This window comes from Erithacus rubecula (genome assembly GCF_903797595.1).
Source record: "Erithacus rubecula genome assembly, chromosome: 4".
In the NCBI taxonomy this organism is placed as follows: Eukaryota; Metazoa; Chordata; class Aves; order Passeriformes; family Muscicapidae; genus Erithacus; species Erithacus rubecula.
In genome coordinates this window covers 4,333,138-4,353,962 of record NC_136686.1, presented here as the reverse complement: position 1 = coordinate 4,353,962, position 20,825 = coordinate 4,333,138, and the positions used below count along the sequence as shown (strand labels likewise).

Genomic DNA, 20,825 nt, shown 5'->3' with positions numbered 1-20,825 from the left:
TGTGTCCTTAAAATTGTTTCTCAGAATGTAAAATTTATCCTACAGAGGAAGAGAAAAATATTTGAGAGTCTGTGATCATAGATTATGTCATAAATCATATACGTTACAGAGAGATCTAATGTTTGGATGAATTCTCTCACTTCCAATACAAATCTAAATGCTCTGCATGAAATGTGTGGTTTAAGTATCCAGAATACCAAGTCTGTACACACATAATGTATCAGTGATTATACAGAGGCAAAACTTCCCTTTTCTGAGCCAAGACAGCTGCCAAAACCTGCAAGCAGACAGTGCTACAGCTTCCCTCTCCCCAGCCTTTCTATTCCTGTGATGAGACTGCCTGAGCTCTGCCCACAGACAGCCCTGCATCCATGCAGAATGAATTTTCCCCCTCTATTTTCCTCTAGAAGGGGCCTCTCCATTCTTTGCCCCAGTGCTCAGTCCCAGAGCTGCAGGCTGCTGCCTGGAAGTTGTGAAAACAGACAGCTTAGGGGCATTGTACACTCCTGAAACCTGAGTGTGCTCCAAAGTGTCATTACTCATCCAGGCAGCTTTTCTTTCCCCAGCCTTGGCAAACTTTCCTCCCTGAATCCTCAAGTGTTTCAAGGGCTGGAGAGCTGCCAGCCACCAGCTGCACAAAATCTTAAAGAAACCCGGGCCCATTTTCATTATTTAGGAGAGCAAACATACATTTTTAAATTGAGCAGATTCAAAAGAGAAGGGGGAAGTCCTCTGTCTCATTTCCTCATGCTGCATCCTTTACTTTCATCCCCATAAGAAAGAAGAAGTCTTCAAAATACAAAAATACAAGCTGAAAAATTAAGATTTTGTGACATCAGGGAAAATCTCAGATGGGACAGTGATCTCTGCACAAGGCTTGATCCCTGGAAACCCGAGCACAGCTCAGCAGGGGTCATGGATCAGGGATCACAGTGTAGCATCATGGAGCAAAAGGAGGGGTTTTGCTTCCTCAGCACCAGGGATCTGCTCTGAAATTGTCTGGAGGAAGTAGAATTTGGTTCTCCTTGGGGACGAGAAGCAGCACTTTTTGCAAGTTGCAAAATGAAATGATGATTCATGGCCTAAGTTCCCCATTCCTGGGAAAAACAGCCCTATTGGAAAAGGGCAGAGAAGAAAAATAACAAAGCAGCGAGATCTGTTCCCAAACCTCCCTTCCTCACCAGCATTTTCTCTAGGGAAATGCAGGAGGGTACCTGAGCTTGTCTGCAATGAAGATCACCCTCCTTTCCAGCAGCAAGGAGGCAAAGACTCTGCTCAGGTGTCTGACGCTCAGGGAGGTGAACAAGGACTCGAAATCCACGTGCTCCAGCCTGGAGTCCAGCGGCCGCCGCAGCTCGATGACCTGGTGGGGACACAGAGGGCACAGCTGAGCTCTGCTGTGCCAGGCAAGGACCCAGAGGCTATTTGCACAGCCAGCAGCCCTCACTGATGCTGCTGAGCACCACACAGCACTAAATCTTCAAATACAGTCTGCCCAAAGGCCTCCCATAAATCCTTCTCCCAGATGAAGACGATCCGGAGTCCACTCCAACAGGCACAGCATGAGATCAGCCACAAGTGCTTCCCACTGGACTGAGGACAGGGAGCTCTTCAGAAAGGGGAAAACTAGTTTGTGTCCAGCTAGGAGTGGTTTTCAGGCTTTCTGGTACTCAAGCAGCAGAATGTCATGGAGCCTTTCAAATCTGCTCTCTGACTTTTACAGTTACGATTTATTTATTTTTTACTGCAAGAATCTGGATGCCTAACCTCCTGACCATAAATTTTTTATATCAGTTACAGACAAGAGCAGCCTGTGGGTATTTTTCTTTGTTCATATCTACTTAAATAATGCCTGTCATAGCACCTTAGCACTTCATACTCTTTATCTTAGACAGATGCTTATCTAAATTGTTTTTGAAAGCCTCAAACACCACACATTTCATAAATCCCACAAGAAAATTACTCTAGTTCTGAACTACCCTCACCAACACCAAGCCTGCAGCTGAAATATGTCAGTGGCAAATTACTTCAATTACTTGTTGTCTCACTTTCAGTATACACTCAGAACAATTGGTCACATTCCTCTGTGTAGGAAACTTCTTGTGTATTGAAAGGTTATCACGTGTCTTCCTTTGTCTTTTGTTTTCTATATCAAGTAAATAATTTTTCTCAAACTTTGCCTGTATTTTCTAGACCACTTAGTAAGCAGAACTACCCTTCTGGGCCATTCTCCTACTGGTTGCATGTTTTGGAAAATGATACTCTAAATAAAATTCCAACAGCACCAGAAAGCAGAAAAATTGCTTTCCTTTATTACTCACCCCTTCAGTTTCTTTCACAATGAAGAATTTTGTCTAAATAATACCACACTGTTACTTTTGCTCATTTTTTGGCCCACTACACCACCAGATCCTTCTCTGAAGTACTGCTGCTCACTCAGTTACTTTCATCTTGTACTAGACTACTCCTTTCCTCCTCCCAGCACTTTGCTGTTGTCCACATTGATGTTCACACCAAATCTTCCATTTACAGACTCACAGAATCATTTAGGCTGGAAAAGATCTCTAAGATCATTGAGTCCAAGTGATCACCACCACAACTAGACCACAGTGTTATATCCAATCATTTCTTGAACACTTGAACTTGCTTCTTGAATTTAGGGGAGTGGGGCACTTTAACTTTTAATCTCTTCCTCTCCAAAATGCCTGCTCCCATGCCAGTCCTGTACTGTGTAAATGTAGAGTTAATGCCATCAGTCAGACAATTAATGAACAGAATCCCAGACACAAACCAGCCACAACATTCTCACAGCACACCACTGGGACTTTGCTCCTCCAGAACACATTTTTAACCAGCTTTGCATGTTCTCTGCAGTAATGTCATTTAGTTGGGACTGTTCTCAGTTGGGTTGAGGAGAATGTCATCATGTAGTGCTCTGCTGAAAACCTGCAGACATAACTTTATCAACTGGCTTGCTTTCCTCCCTCTCACATTCAAGGCATACCATGCCCTGCAGCAAGTATGGCCAAAAATCTGTCTCCCTCCATCCTCTCACAGTCCTTCAATGCTACACCCTAAAGCTCTGCACTCTTAAAACCCTCCTGCTGTCCTCACATCATTGTGTGAGAAGCAGCACAGATCCTCACCTCCACATGGTGAAAATGCCATTCTCAAAGATTGCAACATCATCCTGGAGTGGTATCAAGGATTTTTTTACCTGATCCACACAAACAGAGATTCTGTATTAAGGATGCTGGAGCACATTGTACAAAGGAAGTTAAGTGTGGTGTCCTTGAGCAGATCCAAGGTTGTGCTGGGCAGCACAGGCCCTGCTGTCTGTGCCTCTTGTTCTCAAGGCCAATGTCCTGTTTCCTTTTGCTAGATTAGGCTGTGTGCTTACATTCATTTTTACCATAGGATTTCTATTTTGACTCTGAGGCCACTGAAGTCTCCATACCTTCCCCTCAGGTCGCCTGTTGTACTCCCCAGCTTCCCCCCACAGTTGACAGATCATCTGTTCTTGAAGATCCCCAGTCACCAGTCCTGCACCATTTGCTGGTTTCCCTCTCTCTGGGAAGTGTCTTTACCTCTGTTCCTGAGCCTGGCAAGAAGTTCTTGACTGTAATTGTCCTGCCCAGAGCTGGGAAAGGTGCCTCCATGACACTCCTCATGAGAGGCTGCACCAGAGCTGGGGAGATGCCCCGTCTCTTCTCAACCTCATCCAAGATCTGAAATAAAGGCATGAAGACACAAAAACATGCAAATCAGGAGGGAGATAGCATCAGGAATGAAGTGCACCAGCATCTGTCTATGTCCTCTCCTTAATCCAGTATTGATATGGAGCTTTGTATCAAAAGAAAGAAGACAAAAAATGCAGCTCAAGACCCTTGATTTCTTTTCTCAGGAGAGAGATTGCTCCAGTGAGGTCACTGTAAAGCTGAAAATTTGCAAACTCCCCACTACACTCAGAGTCAGGACTCCACCTTTTAACCTCTCTTGCATTATGGAAGTTCTGCTGAAGGAACAAAGCAAGAGCTGAATCTAATTTTCCTATTGATTGTGCTTTTGCTAGGCTTTGGAATTAGCCTGTGCTTGCCTCACCAACACCACCTCAGACCCTTTCTTCAGCTATCAGCTTCCCTGATCCCCATTCTTCAGGTGCTGGCTTCCCTTTCAGGTCCCTCTTGACCTGCAGCACAAACTTCCCCTCTCTCTCCCCCCTCACCTTAGAGAAGAGGTTGAAGCATCCAAGGCGACTCACAATGCAGTAAACCTCTGGGAGACGCTTCCCCTTTCCACTGGGCTTTCAAGACAAACACAAATACACACAAAAACACCAAGGAAATGTCAGAGCTCCAACTACTGCAGAGATAGAGTGACTGGTCTCTTAGTTGTGCAGCTCACTGGCAGGCACTTGAAGGTAGGGTGGTGATGACAACCTGGTTCAAACCCTGATTCACCAGAAAAGTGAGGAGAAATGGGCACATCCACAGTATGGCCCCAGCTTACCTAAATCAAATGACAAAGGCAGAGCAGACTGATCTACAGAGACCACTCTGAACCTACAGGACCAGCACAGGTTTAGACAACTGTTAATAGGTACTCAAACCTAAAGAGGATAAACCCTGGCTTCAGCTTAGGGGTGAAATAATAGTCCATGGTCATGGTAAAGTGCTGGTGCAAGGAAAATGCAAGAGAGTAGTGTCAGGAGTGGAGGATGGGATGCAGAGAGGGTCTTTGGCACTGAACAGAAGAGAGCAAAGCTGCTCTGTTGCTGCTCTTTTCAATCCACACTGAAAGAGAAGAGCAGCAGCTTTCCATTTTCCAGAATGGGTGCCAGTTATACCCACCCCACAGAAGAAAACCCCACTAAGAAAAGCAAAAACAAAACAACAACTCAGGGACAATTACCAGCAGCCTCCTACAATACCCAAATCGCCTGCTTCCATCTTCCCCCGTCAGGACAAATGAGAATGTCTCACTGCAGAAAGAGAAACCAGAATGACAAGACACCATCAGCCACATTACCAGTCTCAGATATAGAAACCCAATAAAACCCCAGTATTTCTGAATTTCCATGCACAGTTCTGCCAATCTTCCACCATAACAGCTCTTGTATTTAATTAGCTTGATATAGAAATCTGTTTCTCATGAATCAGGATCCAAAGTACAATACCTACCTGGCAAACTGATGGATGGGGGCCCAGTCCTTTGCATCAGGGAAGCAAAACTGGGGAATAGCTTTCAACTGATCTTCTGCCTCACGCATGAATTTGAATGAGCGCTCAAGCTAGCAGAACAGAGAGAAGGAATGTTTCCAATTAGTCATGTGGGGATGGAATGACTTCAAATATTTTTCCTGTGACAAATGAAGAGGTGATGACAGAGGCTAAGCTTCTGCCTGGAAGATATTAAAATTTCTGTGATTCTGGCTCACCTAACCTTTAGATATCTCAAGGTAACTCTGTGCCCCAGTTCCATGGAGCCCTGTCTCTGCAGCACCTGCCTCTGCTATATTGTGCCTCTAATCTGGGAAACAACTTCCAGCAAGGGGCAAGCCTGAGGGGAGCTCTGGTCATATCCCATTTACAATCACTCCGTCCCACTGGCTCTGTGTTTCTCCCATTCCTCCTTCCCCATTTTGAGCTAGGCTATCACCAAAAGCTGTTCCTTCCCTTTCATGCATCTTCTCCCAACCACCAGTTTTCTCTAAAGAGGAAAGAGGGAGAAAGGGAATAGCTACACAAAAGTCATACCAAGTGCAGCAAAAGATCTAAATCAGCTACTCTTTCAGGAGTGAGCAATACCATGACAATTCTAAGGCAGTGACTGAAGCCCTCCCACCCTCTGCAGTGTCCCCTAACAGCGGGGTCACTCGTATAACACGTGGAGAAGTGCACCAAGGGCACCACAAAATCCCAGCCAGGCAGGGCAGACCTTCAGTGGGAACTGCTGGGTGACCTCAGGGATGTAGGCAGCCCCAGCCTGCTTCTTGTGCAGCGACACCACGACGAAGTACTCGAAGAGCTGCCTCTCCTGGTACTCGATCAGGTCCCGCTCCAGGCTCTGGTACCGCGGCGTTTGCTTCAGCCGCGACTTCACGTGCACCAGGCGCTGGCTGTGAGCTGAGGAGCAAGGGGAGATCTGCTCGGCCTCTGTGCACACAGCACCAGCTGTGCTTTGCAGAGATGAGGGATAAACGTGGAACTGCAGTGCCTTGGTCAGTGGCTGGCTGAATTTGGAAGCTGCGTTATAAATATTGATAGAGAAGGGCCATAATCTTGTGGCATCACCCCGAGGAACTCTGGCAGCGGGAGGATTTCATGGATAGCTTTTAGAGCTGAAACAGCCTGAGCTGGGAACCATATAGGACATGATGTAACAGATAATACCCAGACATTCATCCCAGCACTCATTTATGCATTTTTCAAATCCAGCACAGTGAGGTGATTGACCACGTTTGAGCAGCAATCCCCACGGTTTTACAAGACCAGCACTTGGGTCAGGCCAGGGTTTTGTTGTTTGAGTAATGCTGGGGACTCCCAGCTCCAGCACACAGGCTGGGCTCTAGGCCAACATCAAAAAAGAGGTGCCAGTGAAAAATGCTGGCTCATGCCAGTTCTTCCTGTGCCTAAAACTAATCTCTCAATGCCATGCTTCTACAAGTTCATCCAAGACAATGGGAAAACAAGAAAAATTGCCAAGCAAGCTGTAACTGCAACACACATGAGCCATGGGACAATAAACATTTAAGCATGGAAAGTCATGAGAAGCTGCTTGCTGAGAAAAGCCCAGATGAGATTCCTGAGACCACACCCCTGCTTCCTTCTACAGTTGCATCTTAAATTAAATCTCCATGATGTCTCCCTTATCCCTGCTACAAAGGAAAGAAAGAATTAACTACAAGCAGAGACTACAGCACATTCTCACAGCTTTGCTTTTTGGGAAGGTGGGTGGCAATGCAACTTTTTGATGGGAACAACAACCACAGAGACACTATAGAAACTCCAAAATATAAGGTATCTGCTTGGGGTCTTTCTGAGACATGGTTTATACTTTTGATCTTTTTTCTGGTAAAGTTGTGCCACTCATGGACTGGTTCAGACAATGTAATTTAAAGCAGTCTTGAGGTGCCTCTCAAATTAGAAACAACCTCTGGATAGTTAAAGCCCTGGAAAAATGGCTTAGACTCCTTTCTCTTGTCACCTACTATGTTATTTGCTCTAGGGCTGTAAAGCTTTCAGAAGTGGTTTCTGTTTCACCAGGGACTTCAAAAGGAGCAGTGTCACAGCAATGCTGAGTGCTTCTGAAAAGCTTGCTCAAGATCTGTGCTGTTTATATTCTAAAGATACCAGAACTTTACTGCTGTCATCATGGCAGAGTTTGTCTTCCAAGAGTTTTTCTTTCTGAGGGCCAGCACTTCCAGCTCTGACATACAGCCTTATGATTTACTGTGTCTCAGATGATGTACAGTGACTTGCAAGCAGAGGTAGCTGGCTGGGGTGATTGATGTGTTACACAAAATGTACAAAGTCCCAAATACAAGAGACTTTCTAAATCTTCTCCCTTTCCTATTTAAAAATAGGGAAGTCAATAGTTCAACAAGGCATAAAGCAAAATGTAGCTAGAGCAAACAGCAAGTGCCAGAACTCCTGTTCACACTCATGCAGACTTGCACAGTTACTCAGACCCTGGTGTGGATATGGATATTGTTCAGAGCCCAGTGCTGTTGGATTTGAGGTGACTTCATATGATCCCCATCATCCTCCCTCCAGGGAGCTCTGAGCTGCAGTCACAGAGAATCACAGGATAATGCACATGATTCACTATAGCAACCAGCAGCAGACAAGAGTGCAAGTCTTCCTGGCCACATCCACACTGCCTTCTCAGCTAAATCTGAACACAGTCTGTATTTCACAACATCACATTTCCAGAGGGTTGTGAATGTCATTTCTGCACCATCCTGGGGCAAACTCTCTCTCCTCTCTCCAGGCTAGCCTTAGAACCTGCCAGAAGATAGGCAGTGGCAGCAGTTTCCAGCTTGATCTTGCTAACACAGCAATGCAGATAAAAGATTTCAATGCAGATGAAAGCAAGAGCACACAGTAGCTCTTGAGGGGGAAGCAATGCTCGCAAGAGGGAACTCAGTCTGAGCTTTCACTTCTAAAAACCTGGAAGAGGGTGAGAATGAGCACTCCCACTCACAATGCACTGTTGACACACAGCACAACTGCTGCTCATGGCTGTCTTTTCAGCTTGGATCTGAACTGCCCTGCTATCCAGATCTGATGTACATGTGAGTCAGGAAATTTGGAATTTGAGGGAATTTCCATCTTGCATTCTAACTCTGCCAGGCCTTTGAATTTGCCACACAAATTCCCAAAACATAGCAATGTCCCCAGAATTTCCAGGGGCTAATTATTAATTATTAATTTCAGGAGAGTATTTTGGAGATCAGTACACCAAATAATCCTGCAGGAGTGAAGAAAGAAATGCAGTGCTTTATCCCAACCCAGCCAGTGCAGGAGAGTTTAACCAGCAATAAATCACACAGTGCAACTGTTTTCCTAGCTAGCCAGCCTGGCTGGTGGCTTTTCTCCCACAGTAAGAATGTGGTGAGGTGTCTGGACATCCAGTGCCATGCAACACTGCTGCTGCCAGTCTGGCCACACATTTCTGACTGCACTCAGAGAAATCTCACTGTGTTTCCTCAGCATCCGATATTTCTCCTGGGAAAGTCAGTCAACAAGCTGAAGCTGGAAGTTGAGTTGGAAGAGATGTTTGTTTTGGGCTCCTACAGCCCTCTGCCCATGGATTTTCTCCTGCAGTATTGAGATCTTTGTCTTCTTGTTGTGTTCTATGCAGAAACAAGGTCCTTCTCCAAAGGGATAACACAGAGGAGAGATCTTGTCCTGGGAGCTCAGAGTTATCAGGAGCCATTTGGTCTCTCATCACATTTGCCTTACCTTTCAGTTTCTCTTCAGTGTCACTGTCTGATTCACTGTTTTCATCTGTAACTAGATAAAAAAAAAAAAAGAAAGGGAAAGATGAATTAAGGAAAGTCTATTTATAGCTGTCCATTTCTTATCCCTGGCATGAGAAAGCTGGGCCTGGCAACTTCAGGGGAAGCAGTTTGGGTCCCAAGGGTTCTTTTCAAGGGTGCACATACCCACAGATGTGCACACAGCTTCCCAACCCTGGTATCTTCCCATTCATACCCAGACAAACAACAACAACAAAATCAATTTTGCACAGCCAGAAGAATTGCATAAAGAATAAAATGCCAGAAGGGGATTTTATCCAAGCCTGTGTAAGCACAACACCAAGGCAAAACACTCATCAATATGCAGAAGTTTGTGGGACATGGGATAAAACCAAGGAAAGAAAGAAAGAAACAAAAAAATTGTCAGACTAAATCAGATTCAAGGTCTATATGGTCCAATGTTCTATTTCTCTGAATGATGCTTTAGGGAGGGGTATAAAATATCTGGGATGCTTCCCCTGAAAGTTCATATAAACACACTCATCCACCCTGTGGCTGTCTATGCTTCATGAAATAGGATAAACAGTAACAAATAATTGTGGGAAACAAATAGAGGTGGTCACCTCATGCTAGAAATTAAAGTGTTTTGGAAAAATATCCCATGTTGGAAAGACACAATCTTATTTTTTACAGAGCTGAGATGCTTAAAAGTAATTGCTTTGAAGTGCCTGAATGCTTTGGGCAACTTGTTAATTGACAGTGGGAGGCTGAAAGGCTCAATCTTGCTAAGATGGAGATGGTCCTACAGTTGTAGAAACCCTGAGTCCCAACTGAGGCTATTTGTTTATTGGGATGGTGAAAGAACCAGGGCTGTTCCAAAATCTCCTGTCCTCCATTGGACAGTTCCCTGAAGTGACACATTCCCAGAAAATATTTTGATCTCAACAAATCACAGTTTTTGGACAGAACATTCTTCTCCACAGTTTTTAGCATGTTCCAGAAATAAACATCAAAAAGAGGGGACATGTTTGGTGTGACCTATAAGGTTATCATGCAAAACCATGGAATGAAAATGAAGCAAGAAAACCAGAAAACTTCCATTTTAACCAAGTCCTTATCTTACAAAAAAAAAAAAAAAAATAAAAAAGAGTGGAAACCCCAACTCAACCTTAGTCTGGACTGGAAGAAGTGCTAGAAAATGTAACATAAACCACCAAGGTAGTTGAAAGTGCAAGGCAAAAGAAAGTCTTAGATGCCTGATGATTTGAAGCTGCTTTACCTTTCCCTGAATTGCTCTCTGTAGACTGGGACAGTCTCTTGACACGTTTCTTTCCCCTCCGTGCCTCATATATGGCATTGATTTTCAACACCAGCTGCTCAGCACACACAAAACAAACAAACAAACAAACAAACAAGGTTAATTCCTTTGCAAATCCTGCAATCCCTGTGCTCCTAGCTGACCATGAGAGGACATTTCAGTGTAGGGGAATTACAGCAGAGCCATGCCAGGCTTCCTGCTGCAGCAGACCTGCCTCCTCCTCAAGGTGCCGGGCAGGAGCAGCTGGATATGGCCACAACATTCAGATTTGTTCCAAAAATAATTGAAATAAATTCAGATTCCAGATTTACTTCCGCACATGTCTTGCCAGCTCAAGGTAAGACACTCCCACCACCACTTGGTCAGGCAACTCTGAATACAAATATTCAAGTGGGAGGCAGGATGCTCTGATGTGGAAGTGCAGCCTTCACCCAGATGCCCAGCTCAAGCCTCAGGTGATGCTGCCCTTGACAGAGCAAACCTCAATTCTGAGCTGGCCCTGGAAGACTGTCATGGCATTGTGGGGTAAATAAATACTTGGAATCCTCTCTTCCACTGACATAAAAGTATGTGTCAACACACTGACAGAGCTCAAGCCCATGCACAGATGTGAAGACACACTGGGAAAGAAACCCTAAACATTTGCAGTCTTTGGCTCATTTCTGAAAGGCTGAGGCACACAGATAGGGCATTCAAAAATCAGATATGCAAACATGAACACAGATCTGGCAACCAGGAAACAAAGAATATACACAAACACATCCCTTTTTCCCCAAATGCAAACTGTGGGTTTGGAAAAAAAATCACCACAGACCATCCCTGGTAGCCTCTGCTTGTCCTGCAAAGACTGGGATAAGCAACTGTGTTTTTATAACTGTGTTTTTGAAACATTCAATAGATAGACTGCTGCCAAACCTCATTTGGACTGAATACACATCCTGCTAGATCTGAAACAAATTAAAATTTAAATGGAGTAATGCTGTATCCAAGTACAAAATAAGAAATACTGCCGCAGAAAATGCTCATAATTGCAGACAAGTCCTTTTCGTTACTCACTTGTCATCATGTTCATTGCTCTCCTACAATCACACCTTACCTTAAATTATCAACAGCCATTTGCACCAATCAGAATGAAAAAAAACCAACAGATTTCCAGAAGGAAACAAACACACAACACACAGACAATTTCTGACTGTCCCATCCAGGCAGCACAGCAGGAAGTATGATGGGGTACATCTTTTGCAAAATATGAACTGCTTTTTTCCCCTCTGACATACTTCAACTTCTATCCCAAAATTACAATTACTTTTTATTTTTTTAATTTATTATTATTATGAAAAGTCAGATGGGAAAAAAAACTTCTTTGAAAGGTGCAGACATGTTTGTGTGCCTTGTCCTTCAGGCAGAAAGGGGGTTAAATACAAATCAAGCCAACAGCCAGGACAGCAGCTACCTTGCAGGAATGCCACACGCTGGAAATTAAAGAAAACCTAGTCTCATCTCTTTACCTTGGGAATCTTCCTTCTCCTCTTGCCATTCTGAGAGTCTCCCAAGGAGAAGAAGGTGTCATCTGGGCTGCTGGGGGTTGAGGGGGGGCTGATTTTGGATGGTGACCCAGTCCCATCACGGCTCAGTTTCCGTATGTCCGGCAGTTTGAAACTCCGCCGCTCCGAGTTCTGCCGGAAAAACATGGGCTTGGAAAGCAACTGGAAATGAAGGAGAAGGGATGGATGAGCACAGTACCTCGTGTATCTTCACTCCACTGGCACATCAGCAAATCCAGTGGGGCAGCCACAGCACTGAGCTGTCAAAACAGCCTGAAGTGCACACGGATTTCTGCACGTGCAGGAAACCCACACAGCTGCCAGGCTACATCTTGAGCAGCAATTTAACCATCCCATTTTCATTCCAGAACTGAACACAAGCTCAGGGGTTGGCCAAGAAGGCCTTGCTCCAGTGTGGAAAAACATCTCCCAGGATTTGGGTAATCCAGAGGCTGGGGATTGTAAACAGGACAAGACTAACCAACCAACCACAAGTATTTGGGATAAGCAGACAAGCAGTGAGAGCAGCATGGTGCCTTTAACAGGAGCCAGAATCAGATATTTCAAAGGGGACACGAGATACTGTTGGACAATTATGGAGACTGCTTTCCTCCTAAACTCATTAGCAAGTTTGGTGGGAGTACAGGGGAAGATGTTTAAGTAGCAGAGTAAAGTCCCTAAAGTCTCTGACCAAAAATAGCATCAGAGAAGTAGAAAGATCAGCTCAGATAAAGAAGGGTAAACTACTTCCCACTATAAAGATGCTCAATAAGAACCCTTTTAATCTTCTCCTACAGAATTTCCAAGTAGTTTTGACAAGGTAAATTGCACCTTTTGTGGGAACAGTATCTGCACTGCCAGAGGATCTGGCACTAAGAAGTGTGGGGGAGAGTTTTCCAGCCTAGCTCTGAACAATTCACAGCAGCACCACGACTGTAGCTGAGGCAGCACCACCATCTGCTTCCATTAGTTATTAGTCAGACCAACTAATCCATTCAGGTTAGTTCAGGTGCCTCTGGATTTCGCAGAAGATGCTCTGGTCACAAAAATGTTTGCTACCTACAGAGAAGTCATGTAAAAATGAGGCTGGAAGGAGTCTGATGAAGAATCTCATTCTGCACCAGGGATATGATCTACTACTTTTATAGTAGTCCTGAATGTCTGTCCAGACCCATTCCCCACCACTGCAGCCTGCCCAGGCTGTCCAGCAGGATGAATGCTGCAGCTGCAAACCCACTGGCTGCCAAGAGAGCTACAGCATCTCCTTTTCTGACTGATGCACATCATGCCTGTTAAAAGCCAAAGCACTGCAGAGTAACATAGTTCCTCCTGCTCAGCTCTCCTGCTGGGAACAGTGATTCTGGTGAAAGGCATTTCTGTGCAGCCCCCTTTGGATAGCACATGGGTGGGAAACACAGGTGCATGGAGACTGCAAATCTCTCTGAAGAGATCAGCCTCATCCCAACACTCATACACTTGGCCCCTTGCTGCTCTAGACCTAACTAGCAACAAGGAGAATGGATTGAGAACCACAGAACAATTATCACTTTAAAGAGCTGAATTAGCCAGAGACACCTTAGTTGCTGATTAAGCTGGTTAGAAAAGAACAGCATGTCAAAGATGCTGCACATAAAACTTGTGAAAATGCTGGATAACAGCTCTAATAATAGTTGTTACTTGGAAAGGATGAGAAAACCCTTTGGCCAGAAAAGCTGTGTTTAGATCCCTGCTATCCACTCCCAACCCATTTATTGCCAAGATGACTTTGGCCATCACACTGTCCCTGGTGCCCCAGGTTTGGATCATTCAAACAGGCAACAGGAATCAGCAGCTTGGGAGGCTGAGAGAGCAGGGCTGGCCTTGGTAAACCCTGAGCTCTGAGCAAAAGGTGCCAACCAAAGTTTTATCTCTTATTTTGGGTCCATGGACAAGAAGGAAAAAGGCACCAAGCTGTGAGCTGTGGTGGGGATGCCCTTCTAGCACCAGCTCTCTACCCAGGGGATTGGCACTGTGTCATTTACTAGCAAATTGTCACATGGGGAGAGCAAAAAAAGGCTTCTGGGGGGAAGGGGGACCTGCAGAGGCACCTGGGCATGGGCAGACTGCACTGCCCACAGGCCTTGGTTACCCAAACACTTCCATGCCCTCTTTGAAGGGAGGAAGATCTTCCCACACCACTAGGGAAGGTGGTCCTGGAGTGACAAAAAAGTGGAAGCAAACAAACCAGTTATGTAAGGGAGTGCTGTTTTGTTTTTTAATCTCACTGAAGGGCAGTAAATCCTCTTATCACACTGTATTCTGTGACAAAAGACATAAATGATGAAGGTGTCCACACAGGACCTGGATTTCACCCAAAGACTTTCTGGAGCAGAAGAGGTGGTCACTTGAAGCAAGGTACCTTTGTGGGAGTCCCAGGGACAGAAGAGGTGGGGGATGCTGGGAAGGTCAGGACACATTTCTTCCCCAAACAGCGGCTGTTGGTCTCAATGTCTTCATAAGGGTTTTCCTTTGATGGTGGATCTGCAGCAAAAAGCCAAAAGCAAAAGGTTCTGAGTGCAGAAAATCTCTGAGGCTTGCCATAAAATCCCTTTAGGGATCTGCTGGTCTTCTCCCACCTCCCACATCAGACATAAAGACCTGTTCTCAAGCATTCCTGCAATTGCTTCATTCTCTCCATAGCCCTAAAGTCCAGCTGTTTGCTGGACAGTGCCCAAACCCTGACAGACAAATGCAGCCATAGAAACATATCACAGATAGTACAGATGAAAAAGACCTTGTGAGCCCTCAAGTTCATTTTCCTGTGTCCAGAAGAGCTGTGATGTTGTCATGCACTATGCTTCTTTCCAGTCCTCTGCTTGTAGCTGCTCATTGAAATTGTGAGCTGAAGCCTAGCATGAAGGTCCTCTCTCTAAGCCACACATTTAGTGGGATGGCATCTGATCATCACTTACTTGGGGCTGAAATGATGCCCTGCTCTTGGGCTGACTGCAGGAAGGTTTAATCCACGCCCTGAACATGGATGTCTATCACACAATCCAGGATTTTAAACACATTTACCAGACATGGAGACCTCAGTCTCACAAGCTGTACTTTAGAAAGAGGGAAGGATTAAGCCACCCAAAGTTGGGATGCTCTTGCCCTGGAGAAGGATGGGGGTGAGATGTGGGACACAAGGCACACCTCTGAAGTTGATGTAGGTTCCTTCCTTCCCAGTAATCCTGGAGATGAGGCACACAACTAATTTGATTTTTACATGCCCAAAATCCTATGTAATGAACTTCTTATATCCCACTCTTCAGCAGTAGTAGGGAATGTAAGCCTAAGTGTGCTCAGAAAGAGCACAACTCTGACAAAGCAGGTTGTGACATCTCCACCCAAGCATCTAAGAAACCACTGCCAAAGGCTCAGCCCAAGCATCTGCACAGACAAGTGATAAGTTATGAGCCTTGTCTCTTCACTGCCTCATTTCATGCCATATCCCAGTGGGCAGCTGGGACTCAAAGCCTTTCTCTTACTATCACAAAATGCTTGGCTGAGAGTGAAGACTGGCAGTCAGTGGTGCTGCAAGGCTCTGCAGCAGGAGCAGTAATGGCTCTGGGATCTGTCTAACCAGTGCACTCCCACCTGCCTGCCCAGCTGGGGCAGGGGTGCAGCTGAACTCCTCAGACAAGGACAGAAACCCAAGTCTTTCCCAGCACTGTCCTCTCCAGTAGCTGGTGACACCCAGTGCTCCAAGCAGGGAATCCAAATTCACCATGGAGAAGGCAAGTGAGTGACACCAGCAAAGCAAACACTTGGTCAGCAAACATTCTCCTGTCCCTGAAACTGTCTCCACTTCCTAATTTCAATGGCCTCTTCAGTACTGAAAATACACTTCAGCTGTCATGCAGCTGGGAAGACTGGAGAAAAACAGAATAAGTTTGGATTCTGTTGCCTGTCCCATCCTCAAACTGCTAAGCAAGCCCAATTAGCTTCAGTCTAGAGGAAAGAACACCATTTCCCTCTTTATTACAAATAAACCTTCTCATCCATCTGCCAGATCCCAGTATTCCAGGTAAGCAATGGTGAACAGGGGAAAAAAGAGGACATGAAGGAAATCCATGTGACTTGTCAGGAATTGGAGCCATTATCCCACCAGCAGCTGAACCCTCCCAAAATCACACATATGGGTGTGTGAAGTGTGTGCTTGCACACCCTGATGGGCATGTGTGATTTTCTGTGGGCCAGCAGCAGTGTCCTGTGGCTGAGGTCTTGCTTCCCTCTCCACTGGCGAGGTTTTCACATGTTGTTTGTTTTGTGGATTAAATTTGTCCGTGTTCTTGTGAAAAATAAGCTGCAGCTTTTTATTTTGAGTTCTCCCTGTGCACCCTTTTCCCCAAGCTTCCATGGTAACACCACCGGGATTGCAGGAACCAATTAAGGATCACTGACTCCAGGCAAAGCCTTAACATGCAGCAAGAAAACAGAAAAAACCAAAACATACTCTATTAGCTGACAATTACCTATAACTTTATTTTCTTCTAATCTTTGCAACTAAAAGCTGGAGGGGAGAGCAACTTCAGGCTGATATTTGAGTTCTTTGCACACTTGGGGCTTGGGGGTGTTCTTGTGTTTGAATAGATGGATTTGCCTTCACAGCCACTCTGTAATGCTATCCATGTTATTCCAGCTGACAAGGTGACCCTTACTCAGTGGTTTCTGAGACCTCCCATCATGCCCCAATATAAAAACCCCACAGCAGCTGCTCAGACACTCCCTGTCCCTTCGGCCCCCCATGTAAAGAGAAGAAAAAAAGCAAACACAAGGCCCTTAGCTCCACAAATGAGGCTGACAGCTTCAAAAATGAAAGAAAGGATGGATTAGAATTGCCTTGTCTGCCATCAGTCCCAAAGGAACACGATTCCTTTAAGAGTCCTTTATCAACAGGTATGATCAGATTTTATTAATATCAAAATTGTAATGCCTGGCCTGCTCCTGAGAAATTGCAACTCCTCCTATGCTGAACAGCACAGAGCACCTTTGTAGGATTGCAGCAGCATGGCAAGAGCTGATGCAGCTATTCCCTTCCTAATCTGCTGACCTCAGCCAAGAGATTTGCACAGCACCAGCCCAGAGCTACCAAAACTCATTAAGGCTTTCTCAAGGGGGACACTTCTATCCTGTGTTCCACCAAAGGCCACCTAACTCACAATATTAAAAACACTATATAAATGGAGAGAGTTACAGGAAATAGTCTTCAGAATGGCATTGATCTGACACTGGAGTTAGAGAGCTAAATAAAACTCAATTTCAAAGACTGTGGGACCCAGTTTCTTAACTGCAATGGTACCTGAAGCCATAGACAATCCTATTCCTGAGCTGTGGAACTGACTTCAAGGCTGCTTTCAGACTGTTCACATTATCCCAGCAGTGACAAAATCATCACAATGGACAGATCAGAGCTGTGAGAATTAACCCACAGGACAAAAGGAAGGCAGAGGAGATATGCCAGCAAATAATAAAAGCTGCTTCCCATATGCCTCAGGTTTATCTTTGAAGCTGATGAGCTTTGAAGTATCCCATCCATTTTTCTTATTACTTGCCAATAATATGTGCAAAATGTGTCCTGGCTTACATTTGGATAATAAACATACTTTATTCAGCACCTCTGCTGAATGCCTGTTGACCATGAGTCCCTCCTACTCAGGACTAGTATCCAGCTGCCCTCCCTGTGCAGAGTTCCTGTATAAACACATATTATGGTATTGACTTTTTGCAAATATTAGAGTGGATACTATATGTGTAGTGTTAAAATAATTTTTAAGATATAATTTTCTTTAAAAGTAATGTAAGTTAATAAAGTATCTTTGTAGTAAGTAAACTACCTACTTAGTTAAATAACACCCAGTAAAAACACTTGCTACTAATATACCAATTACCAACACAACCATCTGCAAAAATTGAAGACCACAGCCAAATTACAACTTATTAAAAAAAAATTAAAATTAAAACCACAGCCAAAAAATGTGCATACTCTAAAAAAATGAACTCAAAAAGTAAACAGGTAAAACAGTTCTTAAAACATAAAAAATAGTTTATAAAATGATTGAAAATGTAGAATAAGTCTATGAATATGCATAAATTTAAATATGAATATGATTCAATGCAAATATGATAAATTTAAAGGATGTCTCCAAAACGGCCAAGCACGTTACAACCTTACGCTTTATTCTTTGTGTCTTACTGTCTTTCATTGACTTTTTCCCAAGTTTCCCAAAGAAGAAAACCTGGTTTTTGGCAGTTCCTACCCAGGATGTCCTCGTAGACGTTCTCCTCGGATAAAGTGCGTGTCAGGGCCAGCTTGGTCTGCGCGTACCAATCCACCCGGCCGTGCTCGGACGACGACTGCAGCAAGTCCTCAAACTCATAGGATTTCCTGCACCACAGAGTGGGGAGGAGGAGGAGCAGAGAGGGGACAGTGATGCAGTTAACCAGCATTTAGAACCAATTTACAGGTTGGTTGTGTTTATCATTTGGGGGTGAAACAGATAATCTGGGTTGTCATGGTAATGGCACACTGTGAAGATGCAAGTGTTAAATGGCACGTCCTGCAACACTGCACAGAACCTTAGGCCCCATTTACAGCACAGATCCCACCTGCTAAAAGCATAAGAGGGCCCCAAAATCAGCTCTCTGGGCAGCATAGAAAAGCAGAACTTGCATGGAGAATGGTAGAAAGGGTAAAACTGTGTCCTCCATGAGCAAAGTTTTGATTTCCTTTCTGCAATGGAGCCAGGAATATTTAAGTGGTAATTTATCCATTAAAAAAACAGTGTACTTTATGTTCCCTACCCCAAAAATGTGTGACAATCATGTGGGAGGGGATAAAAGGCAAGCAAGCACTCCAGAAGAATAAACACAAATCAGATTCACTGAGGTTTACTATGGACAGTGAAAATGTTGCAGTAGAGACTAGAAATTATCATTCCAAACACTGTTCCAGACCAGCTGCGGTCATTTTGTAATTAAGTAGAGTTTCTGCTAAGAAAACCAAAACAAAACCCCAAAGCCCTCAATTCTGGGCTTGAAGGTTAAGCCATGTAATACAGTGACCTTAAATCTGCCATGACTTATCACTGTGGAATAGTGCTGGAAGTAGTAGCAGCCACTCATCCATTCTGGGAGAGATGAATGAGTGCTGATTATGCTGCAGATTCTGAGCAAAAAGGGAAGATTTCTCTCTCTCAGAAGAAGATGGGAAGGTGGGGCTCCACCAGGAACACCAGCAGCTCCATGAAACACAGCCCCAGTACCTGTGGTCAGCGTTGTTCTTGTGCTTCCCGCTCCAGAGCCTCCTGCTGACAGCTGAAGGGGGGGGAGAGGAGGGCAGAGGAGGGGGAGGAATGGATGGCAGGGGGGGTAAGTTTCTTTTGTTCCTAGCTGCTGGCACCCAGTCCTCTTCCCCCTCGTGTTTGAACGTCCGCCGAGGCTTGGGCAGCGGGTTGATGAAGGGCTTCTTCTCGGGCACCCCCGGCTCTGTGTACACATTCTCCACTGTGCACTGCTTGGATCTCACATGGGAAGTTCTTATCTCATCTAGAGTCCCAAAAATTGGCTCACTGATTTCAGAGTCCAGGCCAGGAAGCCTTTTGTTGAGCTCAGCCCCTCCCCACACGCCCTCATGGCCCTCGGGAGCAGGGTGCCCCTGTGCTGCCTTCTCCTGCAAGCACTGTGGGGAATAGTAAGTACCAGGCAACTGTGGCTGCAGCTCTGCTGGACCGTCTTTCAAAGCCTGCTCTAGCTTCTTGACCTGACTCAGCACTGAAAGATTCTCCTTCTGGACCTCCCACTTCCCACTTTTCACTTCCTTGCATTTTCCAGGGCTGGACTCCATTTCCTCATCCTTCTGCGCTTCCCCTTTTCTCTCTGCTGCTTGCCCCGTGCCTTTCTGAGCTCCTGCTTTCCTCTCATTCTCTTTGCCTGCCCCTTTGCACTCCAGTTCCCAGCTCATGAGTCTCTTGGTCTCTGCTTTCCGAGTCCCCAGTGCTTCCCCACTCATTTTCTCAGTCACACAAGGCATCCTGTGCTCCTCTTTGGCTCCTGCCTCCTCCTCTCTGCGAGGAGCAGGCTGAGTTTCCTTCTTCCCTTCCCATTCTGAAATCTTCTCCTTGATGCTGAAGGATTTATTCCTCAGGCCAATTTTCCCAGGTATATTCTGAGTGCCTCCTATCTGCCTCCTGATGATTTTATTGTTTTCTTTGACATTCAGATCCACAGATGGGTCACTGATGATCATTTTAGGACTAAGCATGTTCTGCTGAAAGCAGTCGAGCCTTGGATCCAGCATCAAGTTCTCCAAGGCTCCCAGTGGGTTCTTCACCACAGAAGAAACTGGTTCAGCTTCAAATGTTAAACCCAGGGCAACAGAGGAACCTTCAGAACATTTCTCATTCAAAAATCCACACAAAGGTTTTTCTAATTCCTTCACAGCTGCTGTATTGTTCTTATCTGCAAGCTTGATCCTGCGTATCAAAGACAAGAAGGAAAAAAAACATTCACTGCCATTGCTCATCCTTGGCTTGGTTCATCAGCTCCTCAAGCTTTACTCATAAAGCTGATGGCATGGGATGCTCAAACCAAGCATTTGACATGGGCTTAGAGGGAAGGATGCCCAGGGAAAGGTCTTTTTAGCCAGAACATACTGCCCTTCTCTCACTAAAACCCAGATGAGGTTTGAAATGGAGCCTTTCTCCATGGAAGAGGTAGGCTGCAGGTGGGACAGGTGCTTTTTGTACATCAGACATGCTGATACCAATGAGACCTTCACCAGTGTGTGTATGTGTGTGTGAAGAAGTGCAGCAAAGCTTTGGTCATCACCAGGCATTAAGCAAACATGCAAAATGGACCACTTGCAAACAACAGCAAAGTTATTGCTGTTACACGGAGGAGAAAGCATATGGTACAGCTGGCATTCCTGTAGTGCCTGCTCAGAGGATCTCTC

The 20,825-nt window shown here is 45.1% G+C and overlaps 1 protein-coding gene across 1 annotated transcript in view; it reads right to left on the bottom strand.

Annotated features, from left to right (window-relative positions):
* DENND2A (DENN domain containing 2A) overlaps positions 1–20,825 on the bottom strand; it is a 56,848-nt gene that overhangs the window by 12,264 nt on the left and 23,759 nt on the right. The window contains exons 3-14 of the mRNA XM_079303394.1: positions 19,138–20,346; positions 18,133–18,260; positions 14,244–14,365; positions 11,810–12,007; positions 10,263–10,356; positions 8,967–9,017; positions 5,938–6,125; positions 5,181–5,290; positions 4,912–4,981; positions 4,226–4,303; positions 3,588–3,728; positions 1,215–1,363 (exon numbers count right to left, since the gene is read on the bottom strand). Coding sequence (XP_079159520.1) covers positions 1,215–1,363; positions 3,588–3,728; positions 4,226–4,303; positions 4,912–4,981; positions 5,181–5,290; positions 5,938–6,125; positions 8,967–9,017; positions 10,263–10,356; positions 11,810–12,007; positions 14,244–14,365; positions 18,133–18,260; positions 19,138–20,346 — 2,538 coding nt within the window. The remainder of the gene's footprint in view (positions 1–1,214; positions 1,364–3,587; positions 3,729–4,225; positions 4,304–4,911; positions 4,982–5,180; positions 5,291–5,937; positions 6,126–8,966; positions 9,018–10,262; positions 10,357–11,809; positions 12,008–14,243; positions 14,366–18,132; positions 18,261–19,137; positions 20,347–20,825) is intronic.